The following is a 27,046-nucleotide window of genomic DNA, read 5'->3' on the forward strand; positions in this document are numbered from 1 at the left end:
ATAGGTGGAATGAATCCGATACAGAGTCTACATAGGCAACACCGCACAGCCAATATGCTTCCGTGGCCTTCAGCGCCGCATGCCCTGCCCTTCTGGCATTACAGACTAGACAATACAGCCGAGGGATGAACCACCAATCTCGTACAAACAGTAAGGAGATCCACCATAACCAGACCTTGTCCGCATCAACTCAAACAGCTCATGCCCTCCCATGTACACCTTGAACATCCCTTCAGATGTCCCACACACTGTCACTCCCAACCTGGTTCATACAGACTTCACAGACTCCACCACAGCAACCCACATCTGGCAAGTGCGCACTCGGTCATCCACTCGCAATTGCTGCGTGCGTACACAGCGTTGCACGCGCTCCACATGCTCGAATCGCATGGATTTGGACGAGACACCCGAAACCAAAAGACTTACCACGAACCTAGTCCAATGCTTGCGATGATCGCTATACATCTTCTCCCAGTGCGCGAGCGTCGCCTCGCGCTCCGGCGCATCTTCTGGCATCCGCTTCGCCGACAAAAAGTCCCTGCGCTCCTCCACCCAGACCTGCTGCGCGGGAACGAAGACAGCAGGGTTCAAGTCCTTGAGGAAGCGCATCGTGTTCAGTACCGTGGCCAATATCATGTATGAGTAGCGAACAACGAGTGTACCAATGGCGCCGCACTCCTCTTGGGACAAGCTCTCGATGTATCTTGGAAGGGTTGGAGACGTACGATCGCCCACCCTGATCCGGAATGTGTTGACGGCAAAGTACGTGAGTCGCGCTCCATGCCGAATCTTCTTGCACACCTCGAACAGGGCGCGCCCCCTCACCATCTTGGAACGGGTTACGTCGATGACCTTGTCTTCTTGGACTGCGTATCCGTAGATCATGTTACGCAATTTGGGTGGCAAACTCAGCAGTCGAGAGCTTTGGGAGAGCTTAGTCTGCTGGAGCCTGGTGGTGATGATGTCCATGTCGGCCTTGATGTCGAAGATCATGATGGTAGGAGTTCCTAATGCTCTTCTTTTTGGGACGCCTTTTCTGGACGAGGTTGTGGTTTGGGCTTGTGAGCAGAGGTCTAGCGATACGTACTCGTCCTAGAGGCGAACGATTCGATCAGGTTCAAAGGAAGCAACGTCAGACTCCTCAAGGTTGCAGATCAGTGTAGCAAGATATGATAGGTCAGTAAGTTGTGTGCTGAACATTGCTTCTTATTAGAAGGGAGCAAGGAAAGCGGGTTCATCGTTATGTTGAATGTTTCTGGGCAAGACGTTCTTCGTCGTAGCTTGTGACGCATGGTAATTCAACATTCACGCAATGGGTCCGTGAATGTAGGATAGGCGCAGAGGCGTTTGTCTCTAGCTTCACAACTCCCTGTGCAGGAACTGTACGGGATCATATGAAGGAACATCAAGGTTGAGCATGGAGTGTTGAGCAGAGATCGACTCTCCATCTTGAGTGTCATCTGTGGAGCGTGAAGGCAGTAATGTTGATCCGCACGAGGTTATAGGCGCGCAAAATATGTAGAAATCGTCCTCATGGTGTCTTATGTTCATAGCAGCGTTCAGCAAAGGTTGGAATTGTTCCAATCACATTTGAATTGTGGACGCCCTAATCAGAGGGTAATGTTCTCACTGTGTCCAGGACCGTGGTCTAGATGACTTTCGGATTTCAACACGAGACGGGGAAGCTGTTTCGGAGTCCGTATGGAGTTCTTTCAGGGGGAGTTTAGAACGAGGAGCGACAAAACACTCACAACCTCTCGCTCCTTCGCTCCTCCCCCTCTTTCTCACCCTAAGACCTGTACATCTCTGGTTGCACAACCGTGACAAACGGAAAACTTTCCACCTGATGACCTCTGTTGATATTGGTCTGCAGCAGAACCGCAGTAGTGTGCAGGATGTGCCGTGGGCTGGGCCTACCTCATCTCATCTGCGACAGACTGATCCGCGGCTAATCATATTGCGCCTAATGTATAGTGGACTTGTGACTATGACATACCACGGCAATCGCACCTTGGTGCGGCTAGCTGCTAAGGACCTTAGGTTTCATCAATATGCTCAGGTAATATGGCTGGGCTAGGCGCATGTTGATGGACCAGATGACTACGGGTGCCCGGACCGCCTCTGAAGAAGTGTGAGACGTTCAAGATGATATGTATGTCGACAGACCTCGTCAGCTTATGCTGGCGGACCTTGCAGACGATTTCGATTCTGAACCATGCGGTTCTTACTTCTGACGGCTGCCTTGCTCGGCCATGGACTTGCTGCTACGCCACCAGTCTCCGGTACACCATGGGCAGCGGCATACACCAAAGCTCAATCTGCCCTATCGAAGCTAGCGAACAGTGACAAGATAAACATCGTCACTGGTCAAGGATGGCAGAAAGGTCCTTGTGTCGGAACCACAACGGCAGTTTCAAAGATCAACTACCCTCAGCTATGCCTTCAAGACAGCCCGCTCGGTGTCCGCTATGTCCAAGGCGTTACTGCTTTCCCACCGGGTGTTCAAGCTGCGGCGACCTGGAACACGTCTCTGATCTACGCTCGTGGCAATGCACTAGGCGCTGAGGCTAAGGGTGTCGGTGTCAACGTCCAGCTTGGTCCTGTCGCCGGTCCTTTAGGGAAGATCCCGAACGGTGGAAGGGGGTGGGAAGGTTTTGCCGTTGACCCGTACCTCACAGGCATCGCCATGGCTCAGACTATCCAGGGAATGCAGGACGCTGGTGTGCAAGCCTGTGCTAAACATTACATTGGGAACGAGCAGGAGCTCAACCGCGAGACGATGAGCAGTAACATTGATGATCGTACGCTACATGAGCTCTACCTGTGGCCGTTCGCCGATGCAGTCAAGGCTAATGTGGCTTCTGTCATGTGCTCGTACAACCAGCTCAACAGCTCATGGGCGTGTGAGAACAGTAAGATCTTGAACGGCACGCTAAAGACGGAGCTCAACTTCCCTGGCTATGTGATGAGTGATTGGAACGCCCAGCATACCACTGGCGCTGCCAATGCTGGACTTGACATGTCCATGCCCGGCACGGATTTCAACAATCAGAATATGCTTTGGGGTCAGAATCTCGCCAACGCCATTTCTAGCGGTTCAGTTCCACAATCTCGCCTGGACGATATGGTCACTCGCATTCTGGCAGCTTGGTACCTGACCGCCCAGGACTCTAGCTATCCCTCTGTCAAGTGGTCTAGCTGGAACGGCGGCTCCGGTGCCCCCAATGTTGCCAGCAACCATAAGGACATTGTGCGCAATGTTGCTGCTGATGGCATCGTGCTGCTGAAGAACAACAACAACACTTTGCCACTGAAGAATCCACCATCCATTGCTATTATCGGCTCAGATGCCGTCGTCAATCCATCTGGCGCCAACGCATGTACTGATCGTGGCTGTGACACTGGCACACTTGGTATGGGCTGGGGTTCGGGCACAGCTCAGTATCCGTACATGGTTGCTCCATATGATGCTCTCAGCAGTAAAGCAGCTTCCACGGGTACGAAGCTCATCACGTCTACCAGCGATACCACTTCATCGGCCTCCTCAGCTGCCGCACAAGCCGACACAGCAATCGTGTTTATTAATGCTGACTCTGGCGAAGGCTACATTACGGTCGAGGGTAACAGCGGTGATCGTCAGAACCTGGATCCCTGGCATTCTGGAAATGCTCTGGTACAAGCTGCGGCGAGTACTAATAAGAAGGTCATTGTTGTGGTTCATAGCGTCGGACCTGTCATCCTCGAGATTATACTCGCACAACCGAATGTGCAAGCTGTCGTTTGGGCTGGTTTACCTAGCTCAGAGTCAGGCAATGCTCTCGTCGACATCTTGTATGGAGCCAAAGCACCGAGTGGCAAGCTGCCGTATACCATTGCTAAACAATCTGGGGACTACGGCACCAAAGTCATTAGTGGGACTGACACCTACCCTGAAGGTCTGTATATCGACTACAGACACTTCGATCAAGCAAACATCGCCCCTCGCTATGAATTTGGATTTGGCTTGTGTAAGTCGCCCTGACCAACATGCAGATTATGAGCTTTGACTGACTTCTACGCAGCGTACACCACATTCACATACTCGGCCCTCACGACCTCGTTCACCGATCGATCAGCCGGTAGTACAGCGCCAGCCCCAGGCGGTGCATCTGGATTGTTTGACACCGTTGCTACCATCACCGCGACGGTCAAGAACAACGGCACAGTCGCTGGTGCAGAAGTCGCACAACTGTACATTGGTCTGCCGTCCTCTGCACCTGCTTCGCCACCCAAGCAGTTGCGAGGCTTCCAGAAAGTAATGCTGGCTCCTGGTGCGTCTGCGACCGTGACCTTCCCGCTACGACGAAGAGATCTCAGCTACTGGAATGTGGCCAGTCAGAGCTGGATTGTACCAAGTGGCACTTTCACTGTATCTGTTGGCGCCAGCTCCAGGGATATCAGGCTGGCAGGGTCCTTATAGTGGCTCGATATGTCTCTATAGGCTTTGCTAGAAGGCTGGCTGAACAAATAGTTCCAATGCTGTAGTCCAAGGTCGTCGTGAGTTTTACCTCAAACGCTTACCATGGACACAATACAGTCTAAGTCTCTGCAATCAAAGTAGACATGGGTGACATTGGTGTCCGTGAGTGGAGGTCATGCCGGGAAGCTGGCAACAAAGTCTTTCCCTGTCATGCTCACGCTTTTTGGTATCCTATTGATGACTTCTTTCGGCTTGACCAAATCGTCACCTCGGAACCCACATCCTGCTTATGTCGTTAACTCACTTCCTCGGAGAAATGCACGATTTCGGAGGCCCAATACTCACAGCTCTCCCCGTCTGAATAGTAACAGCTGCTCGAGGAGGAAGCACTGGAATGTGCAGCGCTACAGGCTCCTCATCGAATATTATGCAGCAATGTTGGCTGGGTACTGTCAATAGTGCTCGCTCAGACAACATTGCTGCTTGGTGTACAACTCTACGCTCTGTCAAGCGACCGGCATAAGCACACGGGCGACATCAATGGTATCGTACCACGATTCAGCCCGCGGATAGTTGAAGTCGCTCCCGAAGATCGAGCCACAGCTTCGATCGGACAACCGGAGAAGCACGAGGAGACAGAAGACTTTTGGTCAAGCATAGCGCCCGCAGGTATTGGCCGATTGTCGATACCATGGTACACAGCAGAGCGATACCCGGACTTACACCCTCCCATGCAGCAGCTGGGACTCAACCTCTTCGACACTAGTATGACACATCAGTTGCACTGCCTGCATAGTATCATGGATGCGTATAATCAGGTCAAGTATTGCAAATCCGCGCATCTTACCACAGGTGGCCGTCAGAAACACCATGATCATTTGTGGCACTTGGGTCACTGTTTCGACGATGCAAGGCAAGGTATAATGTGTTGTGCGGACACGGCCATAGAAGGCAAGGCCGAGCACTTTCCCACTGGTGTCCAAGGGAGTGATGGATGGAATACCAAACATGTCTGTAAAGAATATGATGAGGTCAAGACGTGGCTCGTGAGTATGGAAGTACCAGCGAATGTGATCGAATGAGAATTTGGATGTTTTCAAGGAGAAAGGGTTCGGTGTCGCGCGATTTTAGGAGCAGCGTGAGGCATTTGTGGCTATGGTGGCAGTACGTACCAGCAACGCTGCCGATCTCACCACAAGGATTCCCCACACCACCTCTTCCATGTTGTAGAGGGGGCGAAAGACCCTCCAACCTGTATATATAGGCAGCAGAAATCTGCGGTCGCTCTCAGCCTTTGGGACCCGTATCTTCGTTTTTGCTGTCACCGAGAAACTTGCGCCGTAAAAAACTCATAACAATCCTCACCTAACATGGCTGATCGGTCGGAATGCATAAATAGCAATGATGGGACCGCCGCCGAGGCAATGAGCGATTATCCTACAGACTTGAATACAAGCGGCAACGGCGGGCCATTGCCAGATGGCTGGGAGGCGGCAATCAGTAGCGAAGGCAGGTTGTACTTTATCGACCACAATACGCGTACTACCACGTGGGACGATCCCACTGAGTCTGACTAGGTAATCAAGGGTGTGAGACGCCCTTCATGTCCATGACTAAAGCTGTGACAGATGTGAGAAGCGGACGAGGTTGCACTGCGGAGAGCTAGACGAGGGTTGCGGAGGAATACTGTCGCTACCAACATCCGACCGCTAGGAGAGCATGTGGGACTTGACATTGATGGTGCGAGCCGGCAATGACCACGTATGTTCCGTACAAGACTACAATGACTAGCAGGATTATGATTGCGAACTTCCATCCCTTCACTGCCCAAGGGCTGTCGCAAGGTCCTCGATGGACGTCGAATGAGCTCAGACTGGGGCGGTGGTCGGGTTCGTAAGCTTCCATTGGAAGTTGCTAATGCCTTCGAACGTCCAGAAGGTGCGGCGGTGTAGTACGTGATATGACTTAAGAGTGACTCGAATGCGAAAAGCCTGATCAGACAGATGTCTCTGCAAAGCATCGAAGGCGCCGTGAGGTCTCGACTGCTCTCTCCAGATGATTTGACCTTGTTTCATAACTAGTATCTACATCCCGAATGTGAGGCACTGAAGAGAAGTGGCAACAGCGTGATGTGAGTCAGCAGGTATTGTATGGTTCGCTGACGTTGGGCCGCTATGGCTTGGATCGGAATATGCTGCCGCCTCTGACCATAAGAAGTCCACCGTTGCAGCGGATAGCTTTTATCGTAGACCCAAGTGCACAAGCTTTATGATTCGGGGCATCTGGGCTGTACGATTCTTTGTTGGTGAGCTTCAACAGCCGGTGGCGAGCTCTTGTCGGGTCATGGTCATGCCAACTAGTGCCCGAAGGAGAGAGATCCACGATGTATGGTCGTTCGTTTTTGGTATACCTCAACGGTAGGCATGGGCAGGATATACATCAGTGTGTTCGTGGGTTGCTGGATCTACCCGGGCTTGAGCTGGATGCTTTGGTCCATTCGGCTTGAGCTCGTACGCCGTGTCCATGTTGTCGAACCACTCGTCTGGAGCCGCTACGCGCAGCGGTACACTCTTTGAAGCTCGGCGCCTCCTTCGCAAGAAAATGATACCGAAAAAGATGAGGCCTAGTACGGGAAGCATTCCGATAACAATGCCCGCTATGGCGCCAGAGGACAGAACCGGTGGAGGCTTGGCTTCAGGTGTCGTCGTCGACGTTGCGGTGCTTGAAGGGGTCGCCATGGCGGCCTCTCACTTTGGTGACGGTGGGTAATACTAGATGTGCGATCACAAAACTCCCCCGGGATATCACTTGCCAGTCCATTGTCATGATAGCGACGCGCGTACGTGTACGAGGAACGAGAATACGCAGATCAAGTCCGGAAAGAAGTGTTTACGGTGTACCATTCAGCTCTTGGGACATGTCGGCTCCTTCACGTGATGACACTGATCCATCGGACGACAGTGACCCGAAAGCCATTCAACGGCTCATCAGCTGTGCGCACTTTCCACGAGAACAACTTCGCGAGGGTGGACACCGGTCAATGCTGCTACGAGCCTGCCCGTACTAGTCAATCAGTAGCACTAATACATCACTGCTCTGTGGAGATCAACCAACAGAATGGGCAATGGCTCGGTAGTATTAAGGCGCTGTCGCCGCTCCACCATTTCTTCCCCATCCGATTTTGCACGTTCTTATTACACTTTCCAGCATCTGCTCAAGCACAACTACCACAAGCATGTCGATGTCACTCGAAGATGCTGCTGCGCCAAGACAGCCCAAACCAGTGCCGAACACGCCCGAGAATGTTCTTGAACAATTCAGCATGAAAGGCAAGGTCGTTGCCATTACGGGCGCCTCAGATGGTATCGGCTGGGCGGTCGCCGAAGCTATCGCAGAGGCTGGAGGCGATGTGGCCCTTTGGTACAATACCAACGATGCAGCTATTTCCAAAGGTGCTGAGCTAGCGAAGAAACATGCTATCACAGGACGAGCCTATCAGGTCGAGGTTTCGGACTGGCAAGCTGTTGAGCGAGCAGTCAGCAAGGTCGTCGACGATTTCGGCAAGTTGGATGTTTTTGTGGCCAATGCTGGAATGGCGATTAGTAAGGCTATCACGGAGCAGACTGTGGACGAGTACAAGAAGCAGATGGCCGTCAATGGTGAGCGGCATCGAACATGGTATCTCAAGGTGCTGGTGCTGACTTCTTTGATCTGTAGTGGACGGAGTCTTCTACTGCGCCAAGTTCGTTGGTACAGTGTTCAAGAGGCAGGGCTTTGGCAACCTGATCATCACCTCCAGCATATCTGCACATATCGTTAACGTGCCTGTGGATCAACCAGTGAGTATTACCGCCGATCCACGAATATAGAGCTCTACTCATCATCTTACGTACAGGTCTACAACTCGACGAAAGCTGCAGTCAATCACCTAGGCAAAAGCTTGGCGCGAGAGTGGCGAGACTTCGCAAGAGTCAACGTCGTATCGCCTGGCTTCTTTGACACCAAGATGGGAGCGTCACCAATTTGTCTGAACGAGGCATACCGTATGACTCCTCTAGGTCGCCAGGGTCATGTCAAAGAGATCAAGGGTCTGTACCTGTACCTTGCTAGCAACGCCTCCTCGTATCAGACCGGTAGTGACACCATCATTGATGGTGGGTATGTACTTCCATAGATCGTGTGGTAATAATGGCCAGCGCCTCATTGCCCCGACGGCTTCTGAAACTATAATGGTTTATGTTTACTTTCAGTTTTCAGCAATCTCGTATAGTCTAAGTATGATATGTTGGTATACAGGATGTATTTTTACTGGCCGTCCTGGCCGGAATACACGTCCAGTCCATTCAAGAATTCGTACAAAGACCCGTCGACTACATTCGACCACTCACCCAACATGAGATCAGGCATAATCAGCTCACTATTCAATGGGAATGGCATGCCGTTGTCAAGCCCATCAAAGTTCATGCCATGCCCTACCGTAACGGGGTAGCTTTCCAAGTCTGCAGTCATCGGCAGAGAGTGTGTGGTCTGGACTGGCCATGCCATTGCATTGAGAGCTGTCGGGACCTGTGTAGACTGCATAATGACACCCTCCGCTCTTCTTGGAGAGAGGTCGGCGCAAGCTGTCGTCATCACACTTTCCTTGGCCGTATCATAGAGTTGCGCGACCAGTCGCAAAGACCGTGCAGCAGCGGGACTCTGTACTGCTAGGCTCTGTAAGCACTGGATGGTTCTCGCAAGCGTCTCGTCGAACGCTCTCCAGTCGTCGTTGTGCCATGCAGATGCGGACCGTCGTCTGTATACGAATTGTGCGCTCAATGACAACGTGGCTTGCAAGATGAAGTAGACTGCATACCAAGTCAGCCCAAGGTGCAGTAAGCGACCGTGGCGTTGGCAGAACGAGGCAATGTCCGTGATCGTAGCGCTGGCAGTCTTGCTACATCGGACGCCAATAGCTAGTCGCTCGTGTTCATCAAGCTGGTGCTTTTGACTGGACAAGAGCAGGAGCGTCGATAGATTCGCCTTCTTTCATAGTACTGTCTGGCGAGGACCGAGGAACCACTCCGGTGAGTCCTGACTTGTAAAGTAAGTGGGTAGCGCTGCCTGCCAATCCTGGAGCATCTGTTCCAATACGGTCGTTTGATGGCTGATGGTATCCGGTGCATGACTGCCACACATGAATTGTCCGTATATGCGGTTTGCGATCCTGGTAAGTCTAGCCAGGGAAATTGTCAAGGAGCACGTCGTTGGATAAGCTGCATCCAGCGCCTCGTCTGAAGACAGTGGAAGATCAGTTTCGTCAATATTTGGTGGTATCATAACATCGTAAGACGTATCTGAAAGCAGCGCGGGACGCCCAGTCGTGATATTGAACCAGCAGTCAATGCTGTACAGAAGCCAAAATAGGACTCTTCTTCTGTGGCGTTGCATCTGTGTAGATTCCGAAGCCGCAGGTAATTCTCGATGGAGACCAAGCCCCATAGCCATACGTAAGGCTATGCCAACGTAGTTGTAGCCAGTGTTCGGTCGATCTCGCTTTTGTAGGTAATTGCCAAGTAGCGTAAACGCTTGTATCGTGTCTAGCGAGCCTGCTTCTAAGACATCGGGAGTCAGCCGAGCACGAGCTGCGTCGTAGTATAAGGAATGGACTTCATTCCCGCCACGGCCCGATATCCATTCGCCAATGGCAAGTACGGCGTAGTACACGATATGCCACGATGAGCGCGGAGGAATTGATCGCCGTCGACTGCACTGTTTACGGAAGCTCTGCTCGTGCAAGACAGCATAATATGCATTATAGCCCTTGAAGTAGGCATTGATGAGCTGATCCTCAATACCAGCTGAGGACAAGCTTCCTGCGTCAGCGAACCCAGCTCCGAGATAATCGTGACCACTGCTTGAGGTAGGTGTAGCAAGCGTCGCACTCGTAACTTTGTTCGGATCGGGTAGCAATGAGGACACCGTCTGTAGCATTTCGTGACCTGAGCTACCTCCTGCAACCATTTTCAGTGCGTGCTATAAAATGGATCGATAGATCAGACATACCGAGATATCCTGAACCTTTGCTCGAATGTCCAAAGGCCGCCATACCATCCTGCTGGTCGCCTTGGTGGTCGCCGTCATGTTCGGATAAATCGTCATGAGCCTCGCTCCATTCGAACGGTCCATTACCACCGACAGCTGTATGCTGGGCGTGGGTGACGGCTGTGACTGGCGATTGTTGGTTGCTGGGAGGATTGCCTATGTTGGCGTCACAATGCCGCTGCAGCAAGGCTTCCAGTCGAGCACATCGTGCCTCAGCATCATCAAGATTCTGTCGAGTGAGTGGCGTTCGTAGTGATGGCTCCACGAAGACGCAATTCTTCCCAACTTTGCTACAATAGGCACATGACTGTGCATCGGTGCCTGGTGCGGCAACCAGGCACTTCGTCTTCCGCTTCTGACATTCTATGCACGCTCTCTCGGTCAGGCTGGTCCGGATTCGTTTGGCTGGCGGCATTGTAACGCATTCCGTGGGTGCACTATGGCTTTGGACCGAAGCGAAACCAGGAAGACTGTCCTCCGATGTAAAGTCCTAGTATGATTGGTTGGGTCTAGGCCGTGGTCATGCGGGGCTGTGAGTTCACATCAAATCGTCTTCACCTTGACCTATTACCCAGCGCCGGTCAGCATTGACCATGCCGGAGCATCTCGTCCGATGCTTAGGATGCAGTGTTGCTTTGATGAGTATGGCGCGATAGATGAGTTCAAACAATGCAGGTCGGCCTGATTGGTAGACCAAACAGACATCGGGCAACGATGGGCGACATCGTCTTGCCAGCTGTGACATCTACCGGTAGAATGCTGGCCGGCAGCCCTTCCAAGAGAGCAGAAGCAACACACCCACGACTGCAGAAGTGTGTTGCGTCTGCGTTTCGACGGAAAAAGGAAGACACGAGACTCGCCACTCTGCCCAGCCAGAACCGCCAGCCACAAGCATGACCACTCAGCAGATCTTGGATGACGACCGAGCACAGCTCACGAAACGCTCCATCCCACACATGGTTCTCAGCTCTGGTGATGCCTCATCACTGACGCCAGCTCCGGCCCAGAAGAATCGTCCCGTCTCAGAAGAGAACAATCAGGCTTCAGCTTTGAATCGCTTCGCCATAAATGGCATTGCCATCGTGACAGGCGGCACAGGTACGCTAGGGCTCGCCTCTTGCAATGCACTACTCGAGCATGGCCTGTCCCATCTGGCCATTTTTGATCTGAGTATCGCAAGTTCTGAGTGGACCATTGCAATACTCCAGGGGCGCTTCCCCAAAGCAACGGTCATGGGTTTCGACGTCGATGTCACAGATGAGGTGGCCGTCGAGGCTGCCGTTGAACAAGTAAGCTCGCATTTCGGTTCTATCAATCATTTACTCTGCTTCAGCGGCATAGTAGGTTGTTTTGATGTGTTGTCAACGCCCACTGCTACTTGGCGCCGTATTCTGGACGTGAACACTACTGGAGCATTCATCTGTGCACAAGCAGTCGCAAAGCCCATGGTAGAGCAACAGAGTGGTGGTTCCATCATGTTCACGGCCTCTATTTCTGCTCATCGCGTCAATTATTCTCAACCACAAGCTGCGTATAATGTCATCAAAGCGGCTTTGATTACATTGAAGAACTGTCTTGCCGCTGAGTGGGCTTGCTATGGCATACGCACGAAGACCATCAGCCCGGGCTACATGGACACAATACTGAATGAAGGCGACGGCATAGCAGACGCACGACGGATTTGGGAGGAGAGAAATCCTACCGGGCGGCTGGGTGCACCCAGTGAGCTGACAGGCGCCGTGATCATGCTAACGAGCTCCTCAAGTACCTATCTTAATGGCTGTGATATCGTGGTAGATGGTGGAGGATCAGCATTCTAGTATCCTGACGTCTAATAGATGTTTTGAAGATGGGCATGGCCGTGATTGGAGAGACGGCGCGTTACGGCGCTTTAACATCAACATAGAAAGTATGCGTGATGTTCATTTTCACAAGTTTCAGACACTTCAGAAGCACTCTGGGAAGATACCTGATGTGCTTCACGATGCTGACGTGAAAAGAGAAGCAGTACACGCCGTAGGAACTCTAAACGGCAGGTGGCTTGCTGGTTTGTTGTTCGGAGCATGGCATCCCGATTAGCTCGTAGATATACCTGTCGGCAGAGGAAGTGCAGAGGCATGACTTTCTCGACCACACACCGCCGTTGACGCTATGACCGTTAATTGGGGAGATGTTGCAGCACTCGTACGACGCATTAAGCGCCTGCAGACTGGCACTGCTCCAGACGAGCGCATCATCGTTGCTGTTGCAGGCATCCCAGGGTCTGGAAAGTCCACTTTATGCTCACGAGTCGCCACTCGAGCTGTTGAATATGGCATGGGGAATGTGATAGTGATACCAATGATACATACCACCAGTGTTCTCAGGAACATTGTCCGTACTGACAGGATCTATGCAGGATGGATTTCACCATTCCAAGGCAGAACTTGGTTGTTTCCAAGACCCGGACGAGGCTTATCGACGTAGAGGAGCACCTTACACGTTTAATGCCGAAGCATTCTTGGTTGCAGTCCTGGCTCTCAAATCAGCAAAAGTAACGACAGTACATGAATCCGGTCACGACATCGCGTGGCCCGGCTTCGATCACGCCAAGCAAGATCCCATACCAGACGCTATACTTGTGCCTTCGACAACAAGGGTCATCGTTCTAGAGGGCAACTACGTGTTGCTAAATGACCCGCCATGGAGCAAGATATCTGCTGTAGCCTCGGAGCGGTGAGTTGCGTCTCAGTACGAGACAGGCTTCACCTGAGTTAGGACTAATGTGAAGCTTAGGTGGTTTGTGGATGTACCGCGTGAGATTGCCAAAGAGCGGCTCGTGCTGAGGCATCTCGCGGCCGGTATCGAGGAGTCTGTGGATGCCGCCACTGCCAGGATCGAGTACAATGACTTACGGAATGGTGATTACATTTTTGATCATTCTATTCCAGCGGATGTAGTGATAGCGAACTATTGAGGTGGATAGTACTATGCAGTCAATGAAGTTCGTGTGCCGCGGCTCACCGGCTGGGTGTCCTGGTTCGGCCCATACAGACGGAGTCAGTCTGTAGCACGAAGAGATGTATTTGTTCAACGAAGCTTAAACCAAGTGCAATGATCGAAGCCTGTCAGACGAGGGCTGCTCGTGTTTGCCACACATTCCCCACACTCTGCCCACCCCCATATGGAGAACTAGTCTCTGGGGCTTGATGCTCGGAGAGCAGCAGTCCGACCTCTACGAGCACGAGACTACACGGCTGACTTGAGAGTACGGCAAGTGTCGGTCGACTATCGTATCCTGTACCACAAGGTAGACATGTACTATGCCGACAGATATGCTATATAGCGTAGCTCTGCACCACGATTGAAAATCAGCAGTCCAACACCCTTACACGACTCAGTCATATCGTCCCGCCAAAGAACTTCTTGGCGTCAGTATCATAACGATGGATCAGATCAAGGAGCAACAATACCATGTCGAGGCCAAGTCCGCAATCGACGAGCCCTTGGAGACCAAGTTCGCCAGTATGTGCCTCCCAGATAGACCACTCTCTGTACTATACACTCGCTAATCAGTCAAATCAGAACTTGGTCGATGGGAAGCCGCGAAGGTCTTCTGGAAGGTTATGCTCTATTGCCTGATCTTGAATTGGGCTGCACTCAACGATGGGGTAAGCGTGAAGCTGTCCGGAATCGCTATCAGTCGTCTTTTTCTGACGTGTTGATAGTTCCAACAACAAGTCCCCGGTAATGTGATCCCGATGCAGACCTTTATCAATCAGATGGCCGACACCACGCTCAACGGGCAACCAGCTGTTAGCGCAAAGGTAGTCTCGTACTGGCAAGGCTTTGCCGAGATGTCCAAGATGGTCGGAATGTTCGCAGGCGGATACTTCGCGGATCGCTTCGGTCGCAAGTCAGTGGTGAATACATGTGTTGTCGGAGGGAACATAGTCTGACCATGAGCACAGGAAAGCAATGATAGGCGCCATCACAATTCTTCTCGCGGGCTCAATTGCTGAGATCACCGCCTCTGGATGGAGGAGCTGGCTAGGAGCAGCAGTGCTGGTACGGCTGGGAGTCGGCCTTGCACAGTCTGTCCTTATAACATACATTTCTGAGCTGGCTCCTTTCCAGATCCGTGGATTTATGATCGGCGCATACCAATTACTACTCGCACTGGGTCAGCTCATCAGCGCTGTGGCTACACAGATCGTCATTACAACCAAGCCAAAGCAGTGGCGGCCGTTGGTGGCTACCGAGTTCGTCTTCACTGGTGTAAGTTTGAAGCTGTCAGCTCGGCATTTGCAAGATTGTTGACCACAGAGACATAGATCCTGATCCTTCTTATCTGGCTCGTCCCAGAGTCGCACCTTTACTATGCCCGCAAGGGCGATCACGAGAAGGCCAAGCGCTCCATGAAGCAGCTGTATGGCAATGTTGCTGGATATGACTTGGTGAGTCTCGGATCACGGCCGGGGAGGATGACGGCACTGCTGACAACCACTAGGAACATGAGTATCGTGTTGTACAGCACGGCATCCAAGCCGAGCTCGAATTTAGTCATGCATCAAACACCTCATTCCTAGACATCTTCCGAGGTGTCAATTGGCGTCGTACCTTGGCAGGCTGCGTGGGTATCTGCAGTCAATGGTCCGCCGGTGCACCGATCGTCTTCAGCTATTCCACGGTAAGTTGTTGATGCTCAGAAGCAGTCTTCGTAAGAGTCACGCAGCTAATCTTGTGACAGTACTTCTTCAAGGTCGCTGGCATCGCAGACCCGTTCATTGTCACCATTATTACGTAGGTCACACTTCGGATATGTAGAAGGTCTTTGCTGACGACGTGCTAGCTTCGTCCTTTTGATGGTGTCAATCTTTGTTTCGCTCATCGCCTGCGAGTACATTGGACGTAGGCCGCTGCTCGTTGGGTAAGCCGTCCAGAAGTGCAATGGACACTGACTAGCTTGCTGATAACTCTTCGCAGTGGATGTGCCTTGATGTGCGTCTTCAACGTCGGTCTGGCGACGACTGGCTTCTTCAAGACAGACGGGGCGAACAAGGCTGCGCTTGCCTGCCTCCTGATGTGGGTAATTTGCTACGGCTTTTCTGCCGGCCCCATCGGCTTCGTCGCATCTGGTGAGACATCGACTCCCCGTCTGCGAGCTCAGACAACATCCTTCAATCTGGGATGTTATGGCGCTGGCTTGTAAGTGCCCACTAGCGGCTCGTGAACTGACCCTGCTGATTGGAGTATAGCGTCGTCTTCCAGTGGACTATCTCATACATGATCAGCCCTGATGCCGCCAACCTTGGTGTGAAGGCTGTGTACGTGTGGGCTGGTCTTCTTGTGCCGACCACCATCATACTTTGGCTGTTCTATCCCGAGGTGAGTGAACTGGATGTCGAGGCTGTCAGAAAGTCGCTGACGTCCAGCAGACCTACGGCCGCACATATTGGGAGCTTGACGAGCTCTACGAGCGCAAAGTACCAGCTTGGAGGTTCAAGAAGACCGCGACAACGTCCGATCGGAGTGGCAACAAGAATAGCGCGCTCGTGCATGCCGCCTAGAGGGTCTAGATCTTGGGCTCTGAGGTACGGGGACGCGTAAATCCACTTCGGTAGCCGGTCTCGCATATGCAGAGTCCTGCAAGGTTGGGTCGTTGATAGATACGCCTAGATCGCAAGTGCCGATAACGAGGAGCTGTTCTGCCACATCACTCACCTTGATTCGTCAATCAGGTCGCTGTGCTGCACGACTGTGAACCCAGGGTCTACGATCACGCATCCTGATATTTGAGGGTTCATTTCGCTCCAGAGCGTACCGGTGTCAGTAGGTTCTGTTACTTGTCCTCTCGATGAGTCTCGAGCTGACTGCAGCTGTCTGCATCGACCAAATTTCGTTAGGTGCAGGATACTATTTGTCAAGTGTCCGTGTGAGTAAGCGAGTACGTACCTGATTGTTCGATAGGGCTCAGATTTGGAATCAGATGGCAATGCGTTTCATCTTTGCGAAGATGTCGCGCATGATTAACCATAGGAGAGAAGTTCCTCCGTCCGACTGCATCTCTGACGCAGCCATTACAAAGCATGTCACAGGAAGCATATATGATGAGTTATGTAGGGCTGCAAGAGTCGAGGGAGTGATTGTACTTACAAGATAACCCCGGCATCATGTCCGCCTCTAACCAGCCCAAGAATGCGACTGCTCGCAAGGACGACTTCGTCCAGCGTGGCATGAAAGGGCCCAACCGCCTTGGCAACACCATTTTCTTCGTCTCGCGACTTGTCGATCCATTCTTGCAATACAGCATCCTGGGCAATGGCCTTGCCAATGGACTGATCTCAAGACTCGGCGGCACTGTTCTGCCACAAGGCCCGCCACTGCTCACGAACACCTTCTCCGATCGATTGGGACTATCGCCTTACCGAAGCATTCTGCTTGCCATGAGCATCGGCAGTATGGCGAAGCAAAACTTCCATCTAACGACAATCATGCAAGAACAACTGAAGCCAAGTTCTGCCCTTGCTATTGGCATCGTAAATGCTGTCTTCAACTCGATCAACAGCTTGCTATTCCTCACAGCCCAAACTTCCGCAAGCGTCAACGGCGAGCATTTTCCGCAGACACCACTGATCGTTGGTACAGTCCTCTATGCGGTTGGGCTATTTATCGAATGGTTCTCTGAACTTCAGAGACACCAATTCAAGAAGAACTCAGCAAACAAGGGAAAGGTGTACCAAGGGGGTCTTTTCAGTTTGTCGAGACACATTAACTACTTCGGCTACATGATGTGGCGTAGCGGCTATGCTCTCGCTGGTGGTGGGTGGGTTTGGGGTGCAGTTGTAGCTGCGTCTCTCACGTATTCGTTCACCCGGCTCTCGATTCCGGATTTACAGAGCTACATGGAAGAGCGGGTAGGTTTACTTGACCATAGTGACTACACTGGAGCACAGATTGCTGACAGTGCTTGCAGTATGGTGAGCAGTATCAAGCGTACGAGCAAAGAGTGCCCTACAAGTTTATTCCTTATTTTGTTTGAGGTGAGCCATAGCGGAACCCTGTATATTATGCCACTTATGCTTGCAGATGTCCTGTTCACTTCTTTCGGTATATGTCGTTCGAGCTTTCACACAGTGAATGACGCCTTGCTTATCACGCCAGCTAAATCCGGTGTCATAGAGCTTGTTTGCCTCGACCATGGGGCGCTGAGGACGCCTCCCACTCGCTGTTTGGAACTGCTGTTCACTGGCGTCCTCGCCATAGCGTGTTATAAGACATTCAGTTTTCTCCCCCTTCTCTCATCCTTCTCTGTCCATTCTCTCCCTCAGACTGCCTACCACCGCAAACACCACAATCTTCTAACGATCAGAGAGCTCATAACCTTCGACCGTGATAAGAACTGAACCCAGATTGGGCTTTCAACAAGCCACCAGAAACATGTCTCTATGTCTTTGCCCTTGCGATCCTCGCTGGTACGGCGTCGGCGACCCAATCCACAATCCGATGCTTGCTGCATCATACGACTACCATGGTGCACAACCAGCCTTCGTCCGCGCAGTGCCATTTTTCATCGAGGATGAGCAGCTCCGTGCTGAAATGGTCTCAGCTCTGTACGATGTTGTCGATCTCGTCACGCAAAATGCCGCGGACCAAAGTGACACGTATTATACGGCCCTCAACTCACTGAACGGCTACGTTAGTGCTTTGTGGTACCAGAGCACGCTCCCAGTACCTCTCGAAGTCGCTGCAGGGCTGTCATGGCAAGATCGGTATGCAGCCACTCTTGCCATCTGCATAGACCTCTTGATCCGTAGCCAGCTACTATTCGACGCCCAACCACATTCTGGAGTCTGGAGGACGATCCAGGACCTTGATCGCCAAGCCGACAGTCTACTCGTCACTGGTGACTTCGCGCAACCTCTGTCTACTGTCACAGCCCCGGAGATCACTTCCAATGCTCCTCCGCACGAAGTCGTGACTTCTTCAAGCACGCAGCCGCAGCGTCCTGGTCTTTCAATCCTGCAACCTGCAGAATCTGGTGTACAGAGTGAGCCTTCAGGCATGAAAACGATGACGGAAGTACCGACAATCAGCACTACCCTAACCATCGGCTCTGGTACTGACTGGATCGATCACTTCGACGCTCGCCACTTGCAGATCAACGGAGTCGAAACGATCAAGCTCCTGCACCCAATTCAACAAGCTAGCATAGCCAAGCATCAGGCTGTTCTCCTGCAGCAGCTTGCGCGCAAGGTGTCCATTGGTGTCATGAGCAAGAAATACGGACCGTCCACGTCGGTGCAACATAGAGCAGCTAAGCAGACTGTTGACACGGTGATTGGCGAGCTGCGGAGGCGAGACGCCGAAGTACCGCACGAAGCTGGTCAATTACAGAAGCTGCGCACCTCTGGTCCTGGCTTAGTACCTATACGTGGTATGTCCATGGGATCCAAAATGCCTTCACAATCAAATTCGGGTACTCGATCCCGTCCGCTGTCGGCATACGGCACAATAAATCAATGTCAACCATCGTTCGCCGGTAAGAGGGCATCGAGCTTCCGACCCGTATCGGGCTTTTGTCAAATGCCTTCTCGTCAGCCTTCGTACGCTGGCGGCAGGCTACTGAGCTTTCGTCCAGCATCTACATACGGATTTCAGCCTGCCCGTCAGTCATCGTTCGCTGGTGAGGGCCCGTCGAGCTTCCGGACACAGTCTAAATATGGATCCGGAACTCACCGCCAGTCATCGTTTACTGGGAACAGGATTTCCAGTCTTAGACGGCGCGGTGGCTCCTTACAGCCCACCGAAACTGGCATGACACCGAGCTATCCAGCTCACATTGGTCCACGTGTCTCCAGCTTCCGGCAAGGAAGCCAGATCGACAGAGTACCTCGCACCATTTCGACCCAAGGCAGGGGGGCTGGTGGAACGACTCCATTGTTAGGTGGTGCCTGTGGATATGGTCAGCACGCTGGCTCGCAAGCCGGTCTGTCGAGAAGTACACTGCGGGCGCCCTCGACTAATCGTAGATCAAGCACCACAGGACAGGTCACCTCTGACTACACCAAGGAGGTCTGCCAGCTCGGGACGGGCCAGCTATATTCGGAATGGATGTACTCTGGCTCCGGGCTAGAGGTTAAGATCAACCATCCTGTGTCCCTGAGCGATCTGCCTGGCACCCTCGAGGAGAAGCTGGTGCCCGGAATGAAGAGGGCACTAGTCGATCGTAACGCCAAGATCACTAAGACGGAACTCGAAGACCTCGAAGTAGCCAAAAAGTTCTACGCTCGCGGCGAGACGATCAAGGTTTTTACGACCTGGCTTGAGGGGATTGACGTAGCCAAGTCCAAAGTTGCCACGCAGGCTATGGCCGATTTCGTGACGACTGCGGACCGCGACAATGTGGCAGAACGTTTTCTCAACCAGATATCCGGGGCCGGGCTATCCGCTACCGAATCTGCGACCATTGCGGACCGCATTTGTGGAGGCGAGATAGACGAGCTTGTGGCCGAGCAGGTGCACAAGGATAAACGTTCTTCTTTCCATGCGCAAGGCCTGGAACCCAGGGGCAAGGGCCGAGCTGTCTCCTTCATGGCCGATGGCGCGAGCTCCACATCTCTCGAGGATGGACTGTTTAGAGATGCCGGCATCTTTGGAGATCTTGATACAACAGATGACCGCGATGCTGTCACTGCCGTGACAGAACGTCTTGGTGATGACTACATTGCAGCCTTCCCAAATGCCAGTCGTGTAGACACTCTCGAGGCAGCGCAAAAGGCTCTTGCTGAGCAGCTGAGTGCGGCATGTGCCGATGTGCCACCTCAGTCAGTGCCCGAAGACGACTTTGTCGATGCTCCTGCTCACCTCGACATCAAAAATTCATCTGCCAGCCAGCCGACCATGCACGAGGATCTGGCTCAGCGTGCCGCTGCCTCCACAGACGATGTCTCGGACAAAGCAGAGGCCGCGAGCGATGTCGGCGGCCTCAAGGAGTCCGATGGTGGTGCCACTGCTGGTGGCGCCAAGGCAGAATAGGACTCTGTCCCCGTCAACTTAAGATGGCTGGGCCCCATGCCGGACGTGGCTCCACGACTCGCTCGCCGGCACGATCTTGTCCTCGGACGAGACTCAGGAGAGTCTGACAGGCGAAAGGCGGAGACGATGGTCCTCGAGGCCCCAGACAAAGACTTTGTGAGGCATGACAAGCTCTTGAAAGACTTAATGAGCTGTGAATGTGTAGATTGTGAGCCATATGCTGCGATGAGCACAGGCCAGCGATCAGTTCTGAGTCCTTGGACTGGCTGAACCCACCATCCATAGCACATTCTGCAGCTTACTCAATCATCTCACACTCACCTCTCTTCTTTCCTCAGCTTCCTTCTGGGACCAAACCACACTCCCCATCTTCCCACCATCAACAGCGATACACTGCCCAGTCACACTCCCACTAAACCTCTCACTAGCCAAGAACAATATCGTCCTGGCCACATCTTCTACAGGCACTGCTTTCGCTAGTGGTACCGTAGCTTCACTCTCCTCGTGCCGAAAGTTCTCTCCAAACTGCCTGCACTCGTCACGAAAGCGCTCGGTGTCTACAGCACCAGGCGCGACAGCATTCACGCGCGCTGAGGGCCAGATCCGCGGAGCGTCTTTGGCAAGCGAGAGCAGCAGGCCCTGCTGTACAGCTGATTTGCCAGCAGCATACGCAGCCATGGTTCTCACGCCGAAACGTCCTGCTTCGCTACCCATGATAATGCAGCTTACATTCCGCCTCTTTTCCGCTATCTTTGGTTCTCTCGAACAGTCCCTAATACCCTTCAGCCAGCGTTGACATGTAAGAAATGTTCCATTGATATTAACATCAAAGACTCGTTGCCAGGTTGCTGGGTCCATATCGCAGATACTCTCAGCTTGTGGCAGAACACTCAAATCCAAGCTCGCAAGAGCAATACAGCATTCGACTGATTGGCCAAATCGTGTTTCGGCTGCTCGCCATGCGGTATCGATATCCTTGGTAATACTGCCAGAGAAGAAAAACAGCCTCGGATCATGATGATCAAGTACGTTGTCTTTGTCGGCCAGATCCACGACACTGACATTGCAACCAGCGGATAGGAAAGCTTGCGTGACCGCTCTGCCGATGAGCCCACAGCCGCCAGTGATTAGAACGTGCGTGCCCTCAAGTCCGAGAGAAAGATCGAACGGTGTCGAGGAGCTGAATATGGACATGTTGACAAATGCATCCAAAAGGACTACAATTGAAGTCGTGAATTTGTCTACGTGGTTTATCTGCACCTTATCCGGCCGTTATCTACCTTCCGGAAGCGGAGCAGCGACGCCACAGCATTATACCCTATTTGCTACGCTTGTAGATCTTCCGCAAGAACTCTTCGAACACGCCTTTCTTCAGCCCTTCGCTCTCATTTAGATTTGCGATCCTCTCTCGCAATTGTCCCACAACTTTCTCCTCGTACTGCTGGTAGTCCTTCTGCAATTCCAGGTCGTCAAATAGCTTCTTGATACGTACTTCACACGCCTGGTCTTTCCGACCATAATTCGCTTCAAGCACCTGCCTCTGCTCCTTGTTACACTTCTTCAGTGCCTGGTTAACAAGCCAACTGCACTTGTTGTCTTGAATATCTGTGCCGATCTTGCCCAGTACAGACGGGTCGGCGAAGTTGTCGAGGTAGTCGTCTTGCACCTGGAAGTACTCACCCATGGGTATGAGGATGTCGTGGGCTGCTTTCAGGTTCTTCTCCGAGGCATGACCTGTGAAGTACAGGGAGAGAGCTACAGGTAGGTAGAAGCTGTAGTACGCAGTCTTGTAGATGACGATGAATGTATACTTCTCCATGCTGAAGTTGTCAAGGTCGACATGGTCTTCTGGTGCTGTGAGCAGATCGCACAATTGACCAAGCTCAGTCTGGAATGTGACCTCGTGGAACAACTCAAGCAGATCAACGTAGTACTTTTCTTGTCGGAAGTACTTCTTCAGGAGAGTGTAGATACCAGATTCGAGCATAAAGGCGTCGTTGATGGCGATCATACCAACCTGAGGCGCAAGATACCAGCATGGCTGGCCACGGCGTGTCTTGGAGCTGTCCATGATATCATCGCTGACCAGGAAGAATGCCTGCAGCAGCTCGATCATCCAGCCTAATATCGAGGCCTTGAAGAACTCATCCTCACTGAGCTTGCGGTCGAGCAGTATTTGTGCGGAATCGATCACTGATATGCCACGATTGTACTTGCCGCCGAGAGTATTGTAATTTACAGACTATGCCATCTGTCAGACAAACGGATCAACGAATGGTACATATGTAGTCGTAAATAGGTGATGCTTTTGGCGTACCTTGTCGAACCACTGCATTGCCTGATACGGCAGTTTGTATTTCGCAGCATGCTCTTTCAAATCATCCACGAGCTTTGGGAACACCGCCTCAAATTCTTGTCTGCTGACCGGCATGATGGTGAAAACGGCGCTTTCACTTTTCTGTATGGAGTTTTGGATGGTTTGGGTAGTCGGATGATGTAGGCAAGTAGTCCAGGTCTTCGTCCCAATAGTCGTCAAGGAGTAGTATAGACAAGTTGGCTACATTGCCGTCAAGCCAATGCACAATCAGCCCACTTCTTCGAGGCTCTGCGCCAGCGCCAGCGCCAGCGCGGGTTCCTGCAGCTCGGGGTCCATGAAACAGTGGATGTTCTGCCGGCCTTTACTGGCAGTACCCGCCGCTAGTGGTGACACTTCTCAAAACAGAAGCTACGCGGCGCGCGTGTTTGGTATATGCATATCATGTACTTTTCATCAACGAGATACCGCTCCAAGTGTATAGCCAGGTGCTATATAGAAGAGTGATCCCAACCCCCTAGCATGGCGCTCTCGAATGAACAGCAGCTCGAACTCCAAACTCAACTCCAGCAGGCTGTGATTGCATGCAACGAGAGATGCCTATATTTTGCAGCAAAGTGGTATGTGGAGGTCGCACTGAATCAGATCTGCCGTCCGCTTACTCTACTCAAGGGCTGCCGAGCTCCTAAACTCTTTTGCCTCTCATGACGAGGAGGATGTCGATGACACATCTGACACTGATGTCGACGATGACAATGATACGCCACACATACCGCCAGCGAATCACGACCGCAAAGAAGCGCGACTGGAAGCTAAGGAGTTGCCTCGTTTCTTGCTGGCCAAGTCATATTTCGACTGTCGAGAGTTCGATCGATGTTCTGCTACATTCCTGCCTTCACAAGTACCACACGGCGCTCCTGCTCCTGACATCACATCACCATCAAAGCCCGGCCTCTCGTCTCCATTCGCAGCAGCCAAAAAGCAGCCACGTGGCCCATCTAAGATCAACATCAGAGCTACCAAGCATACGAACGGAAGTGTGCCGAAGCATGTCAGCCAGAGGTCACTATTCCTTGCACTCTATGCCCGCTACATGGCTGGCGAGAAGCGCAAGAACGAAGACTCTGAGACCGTACTTGGTCCGTCTGACGGGCCAATGACGGCGAATAAACAGGTGCCAGGCGTGGTAGCCATTCTAGAAGAATACTTCAACTCTCGTGGCGGCTTGCAGGACCTGAACAATTCCACGGGATGGCTAGATTATCTGTATGGACTCATACTCATAAGATTCAAGTCGGAAGCCTTGGCAAAGCAATGGCTACTCCGAGCCGTCAATTTGCAGCCGTACAACTGGTCGGCATGGCTAGAGCTGGCCTCATTAATCGCGTCCCCCGAAGAGATGCAGCAGATCAGCGAGCACCTGCCACAAAACATCATGTCCATCTTCTTCCACATCCACTGCAATCAGGAGCTATATCAGCAGACGCCAGAAGTCTTCAACACTCTAGCTCAGATGCAGGCGATCTTCCCACTGTCGGCATTTCTCCAGCAGCAAAAAGCCATGTTGCACTACCATGCACACGAATACGAAGTAGCAATGCAGCTATTCGACAATCTGGCAAGAGACCAGCCTCATCGTCTAGATGGAATGGAAGTCTATAGCAACCTCCTCTTTGTCCTCGGCAATCGACCCAGACTCGCCAACCTCGCAAGCACAGCAAGCGACACCGACAAGTTCCGCCCCGAAACAAACTGCATCCTAGGAAACTACTACGGCCTAATCTCTGAGCACGAGAAAGCAGTTCTACTCTTCCGTCGCGCATTGAATCTGGACCGTAACTTCCAAGCAGCCTGGACACTAATGGGCCACGAATATATCGAGCTCAAGAACACCCAAGCGGCGATCGAATCCTACCGGCGAGCAGTCGACACGAATCGCAAAGACTATCGTGCCTGGTATGGGTTGGGACAGGGGTATGAGATGCTGGAGTGCTACAGCTATAGTCTATTTTACTATCAACGTGCCGCGGCGCTTTACCCTGGGGACCCGAAAATGTGGGCGGCGGTTGGGAACGCTTATTCGAAATGCAACAAGGCTGCCAACGCCATTCAAGCGTACAAACGTGCTCTGGTGGTCGGTGCACAACCCGATGCCTCGTCAAGTTTCGGTAGTAGTGCTGCTACTCCTGCTGATCCGCTGGCTCAGGCCGTAGGCGGTATGCTGGATCCACAAATCTTGTACGACATCGCTTGTCTGTACGAGCGGGAGGGAGCTGATAGTGAGGCTGCGGCGTATATGGAGCTTGCTCTCGCGCAGGAAGAGGGGGCGGAGGAGGGTGAGGAGGGGTTGGGTGTTACTCAAGTGACTTGTAAGGCGAGATTGTGGTTGGCGAGGTGGTCGTTTGGGCAGGGAGAGTGGCAAAGGACTATGGAGCTTGCTAATGAGCTTTGTGAGGACGGGTGGGAGGTTGAAGAGGCGAAGGGTTTGGCGAGGGATGTTAGGGGTCGGTTGAATTTAGCTGATGAAGAGGTCGGGTCGGATTGATGTGGTTGTGGACGAAGTGCACAATCGTTTATTTGCGTCATGCTGCCTCCTCTCCATTGTCATCGTCTCTTGCGCCACCTCTCTGTTGGTGCAGTGCGACTCGATAGAAGCACAACGTGTCACGCTTCTAGTTGCGCCCATTGCCTCGATGTACCGTGAGTGTAATAACAACTCGGGATGCCTTCTCACAGCGTTCTGTGGATTGTGTCCCCATGGAATCATGTCAAGTTTCAATTTCAGTCACACTAATTTCCCGCCTTCCCATCCTTCCCCTTCTCACTCTCATCCGCCCACTCATTTCCAACATACTTGAAGTAATTCGGCCGACAATCCTCCTTATTCAAAAACGCCTCCCCATCCGTCAACCTCCCGGTAACGCACCCGCGACACTTGGGACTATTCGGACAATTGAAGAACGGGATATGCTGATACCCGATATCCTTGAACCAATGCAACTTATTCTTATCCTCGAACAAGCCCAGCGCGATGGAATGGACGGGCGCGTCGCCCCATCGCTCGTAGAAGAAGCCGCCGGCGCGGTCGAGGTGCTCGAAGTAGGCTTCGTAGGCCGGGGAGCGGAAGAAGCTCATGTCGGCTATTTCGAAGTTGGACCAGAAGTGGCAGGTTGAGTAGCCGTTGGCTTTGATGTTGTGGTCTGGGCGGGCGGCTTTGTCTACTAGCCAGTCCATTGCGTTGTTCTGGGCCATCAGATGGCTGTTGCCTGCGGCGAGAAACTTGAGTGTTTCGGGCCAGAGGGTCTTGACTGTTTGCGGCGCATCGTAGAGGCTTATGGTGAAGCCGTAGGTTTTGTTGTGGTCTCGCATGTAGCGGAAGACGTCGTAGTCTATGTCGCAAAAGAAGTGGACTTTTGGCTCTACTCGCCAGTAGTATTGCGTGTCCTGCAGTGCTGGATGCTTGTAGAAGAGGCCACTGTTCCATCTACACATCTGGTGGTAGGACTTCATGTGCGCGTACTGGATATCTTCTTCCTCCAGCATATTCGCCGACTCATGCATCAACTCCTCATTTATCCATGAGGGTACATCCCAATGGGCTGCTGGGATCTGCAGGTAGGAGATGTTTGCTTTTGTGTTCGCTCGCGTGACATCCTTGAACTCTTGCGTGAAGGGCTCGTCATTGAGGAAGGTCCAGGGATAGTTGAATTTATGGTTCCAAGTCCTCTCTAGGTCTTGCATCGATTGCACCAAGTCCGTGAGCTCCTTGTTCCTGACAAGTGATAGCAAGGTGGCATTAATGCGGTCGCTGTTCGGGTTTTCAGGAGCGTAGTTGTCGCCGACGACTCTGTGTAATGGTTCTGGTGGTTCGAGGGTCGCTAGTACCGTACCTAGTCAGCTATATGGGTCTTGTCCAGCTCTTTCGAAAGATATGATATGTATGCCTACCATCTAGATTTGGGTCCCGATCCATTTCTCCAGACCTGTTGGGATCCTTCTCCTTAGGCACCTTCACCTCGCTTGGATTCCGCATGATCTGCAGGACCAGGAATATGAATAGAACCATACATGACGCTGCCAGCAGCCGGATTGGTTTGGGCATCGCCATGATTGTGTCGTCCCGTCTGGTCGAATCGTATCGACTTTCCAGATTCCAGATTCCAGATCGCTCT

The 27,046-nt window shown here is 52.4% G+C and overlaps 13 protein-coding genes across 13 annotated transcripts; 8 read left to right on the plus strand and 5 right to left on the minus strand.

Annotated features, from left to right (window-relative positions):
• Positions 1–267: 267 nt before the first annotated feature.
• On the minus strand, positions 268–993 carry LTS14_000104 (uncharacterized protein; the record flags this gene model as incomplete). The annotated part of the gene is made up of 1 exon (XM_064832818.1): positions 268–993. The coding sequence occupies one exon, from the start codon at positions 991–993 to the stop codon at positions 268–270; it is 726 nt and encodes a 241-aa protein (XP_064699087.1).
• Positions 994–2,215: 1,222 nt separating this feature from the next.
• Positions 2,216–4,459, plus strand: LTS14_000105 (uncharacterized protein; the record flags this gene model as incomplete). The annotated part of the gene is made up of 2 exons (XM_064832819.1): positions 2,216–4,007; positions 4,062–4,459. 2 exons carry the CDS (start codon positions 2,216–2,218, stop codon positions 4,457–4,459), a joined length of 2,190 nt encoding a protein of 729 aa, XP_064699088.1.
• A 3,235-nt stretch (positions 4,460–7,694) lies between these two features.
• Positions 7,695–8,633, plus strand: LTS14_000106 (uncharacterized protein; the record flags this gene model as incomplete). The annotated part of the gene is made up of 3 exons (XM_064832820.1): positions 7,695–8,118; positions 8,177–8,298; positions 8,355–8,633. The coding sequence occupies 3 exons, from the start codon at positions 7,695–7,697 to the stop codon at positions 8,631–8,633; spliced, it is 825 nt and encodes a 274-aa protein (XP_064699089.1).
• An 854-nt stretch (positions 8,634–9,487) lies between these two features.
• On the minus strand, positions 9,488–10,958 carry LTS14_000107 (uncharacterized protein; the record flags this gene model as incomplete). The annotated part of the gene is made up of 2 exons (XM_064832821.1): positions 9,488–10,452; positions 10,505–10,958. 2 exons carry the CDS (start codon positions 10,956–10,958, stop codon positions 9,488–9,490), a joined length of 1,419 nt encoding a protein of 472 aa, XP_064699090.1.
• A 478-nt stretch (positions 10,959–11,436) lies between these two features.
• On the plus strand, positions 11,437–12,363 carry LTS14_000108 (uncharacterized protein; the record flags this gene model as incomplete). The annotated part of the gene is made up of 1 exon (XM_064832822.1): positions 11,437–12,363. One exon carries the CDS (start codon positions 11,437–11,439, stop codon positions 12,361–12,363), a length of 927 nt encoding a protein of 308 aa, XP_064699091.1.
• Positions 12,364–12,935: 572 nt separating this feature from the next.
• LTS14_000109 (uncharacterized protein) lies at positions 12,936–13,499 on the plus strand (the record flags this gene model as incomplete). Its single annotated transcript, XM_064832823.1, has 2 exons — positions 12,936–13,258; positions 13,319–13,499. 2 exons carry the CDS (start codon positions 12,936–12,938, stop codon positions 13,497–13,499), a joined length of 504 nt encoding a protein of 167 aa, XP_064699092.1.
• A 469-nt stretch (positions 13,500–13,968) lies between these two features.
• Positions 13,969–16,092, plus strand: LTS14_000110 (uncharacterized protein; the record flags this gene model as incomplete). The annotated part of the gene is made up of 11 exons (XM_064832824.1): positions 13,969–14,047; positions 14,108–14,193; positions 14,251–14,438; positions 14,494–14,800; positions 14,857–14,979; positions 15,033–15,212; positions 15,273–15,325; positions 15,375–15,452; positions 15,509–15,730; positions 15,781–15,910; positions 15,961–16,092. 11 exons carry the CDS (start codon positions 13,969–13,971, stop codon positions 16,090–16,092), a joined length of 1,578 nt encoding a protein of 525 aa, XP_064699093.1.
• A 603-nt stretch (positions 16,093–16,695) lies between these two features.
• Positions 16,696–17,564, plus strand: LTS14_000111 (uncharacterized protein; the record flags this gene model as incomplete). Its single annotated transcript, XM_064832825.1, has 2 exons — positions 16,696–17,439; positions 17,499–17,564. 2 exons carry the CDS (start codon positions 16,696–16,698, stop codon positions 17,562–17,564), a joined length of 810 nt encoding a protein of 269 aa, XP_064699094.1.
• A 398-nt stretch (positions 17,565–17,962) lies between these two features.
• LTS14_000112 (uncharacterized protein) lies at positions 17,963–20,560 on the plus strand (the record flags this gene model as incomplete). Its single annotated transcript, XM_064832826.1, has 2 exons — positions 17,963–18,959; positions 19,164–20,560. 2 exons carry the CDS (start codon positions 17,963–17,965, stop codon positions 20,558–20,560), a joined length of 2,394 nt encoding a protein of 797 aa, XP_064699095.1.
• Positions 20,561–20,866: 306 nt separating this feature from the next.
• On the minus strand, positions 20,867–21,754 carry LTS14_000113 (uncharacterized protein; the record flags this gene model as incomplete). Its single annotated transcript, XM_064832827.1, has 1 exon — positions 20,867–21,754. The coding sequence occupies one exon, from the start codon at positions 21,752–21,754 to the stop codon at positions 20,867–20,869; it is 888 nt and encodes a 295-aa protein (XP_064699096.1).
• A 124-nt stretch (positions 21,755–21,878) lies between these two features.
• On the minus strand, positions 21,879–22,991 carry ERG20 (Farnesyl pyrophosphate synthetase; the record flags this gene model as incomplete). The annotated part of the gene is made up of 2 exons (XM_064832828.1): positions 21,879–22,802; positions 22,878–22,991. 2 exons carry the CDS (start codon positions 22,989–22,991, stop codon positions 21,879–21,881), a joined length of 1,038 nt encoding a protein of 345 aa, XP_064699097.1.
• A 405-nt stretch (positions 22,992–23,396) lies between these two features.
• cut23 (Anaphase-promoting complex subunit 8) lies at positions 23,397–25,419 on the plus strand (the record flags this gene model as incomplete). Its single annotated transcript, XM_064832829.1, has 2 exons — positions 23,397–23,494; positions 23,547–25,419. The coding sequence occupies 2 exons, from the start codon at positions 23,397–23,399 to the stop codon at positions 25,417–25,419; spliced, it is 1,971 nt and encodes a 656-aa protein (XP_064699098.1).
• Positions 25,420–25,664: 245 nt separating this feature from the next.
• KTR4 (putative mannosyltransferase ktr4) lies at positions 25,665–26,982 on the minus strand (the record flags this gene model as incomplete). The annotated part of the gene is made up of 2 exons (XM_064832830.1): positions 25,665–26,752; positions 26,823–26,982. The coding sequence occupies 2 exons, from the start codon at positions 26,980–26,982 to the stop codon at positions 25,665–25,667; spliced, it is 1,248 nt and encodes a 415-aa protein (XP_064699099.1).
• Between the last annotated feature and the right edge of the window lie 64 nt (positions 26,983–27,046).

The sequence above is a fragment of the Recurvomyces mirabilis genome (assembly GCF_035927965.1).
Source record: "Recurvomyces mirabilis strain CCFEE 5264 chromosome Unknown scaffold_1, whole genome shotgun sequence".
NCBI classification, from domain to species: domain Eukaryota; kingdom Fungi; phylum Ascomycota; class Dothideomycetes; order Mycosphaerellales; family Teratosphaeriaceae; genus Recurvomyces; species Recurvomyces mirabilis.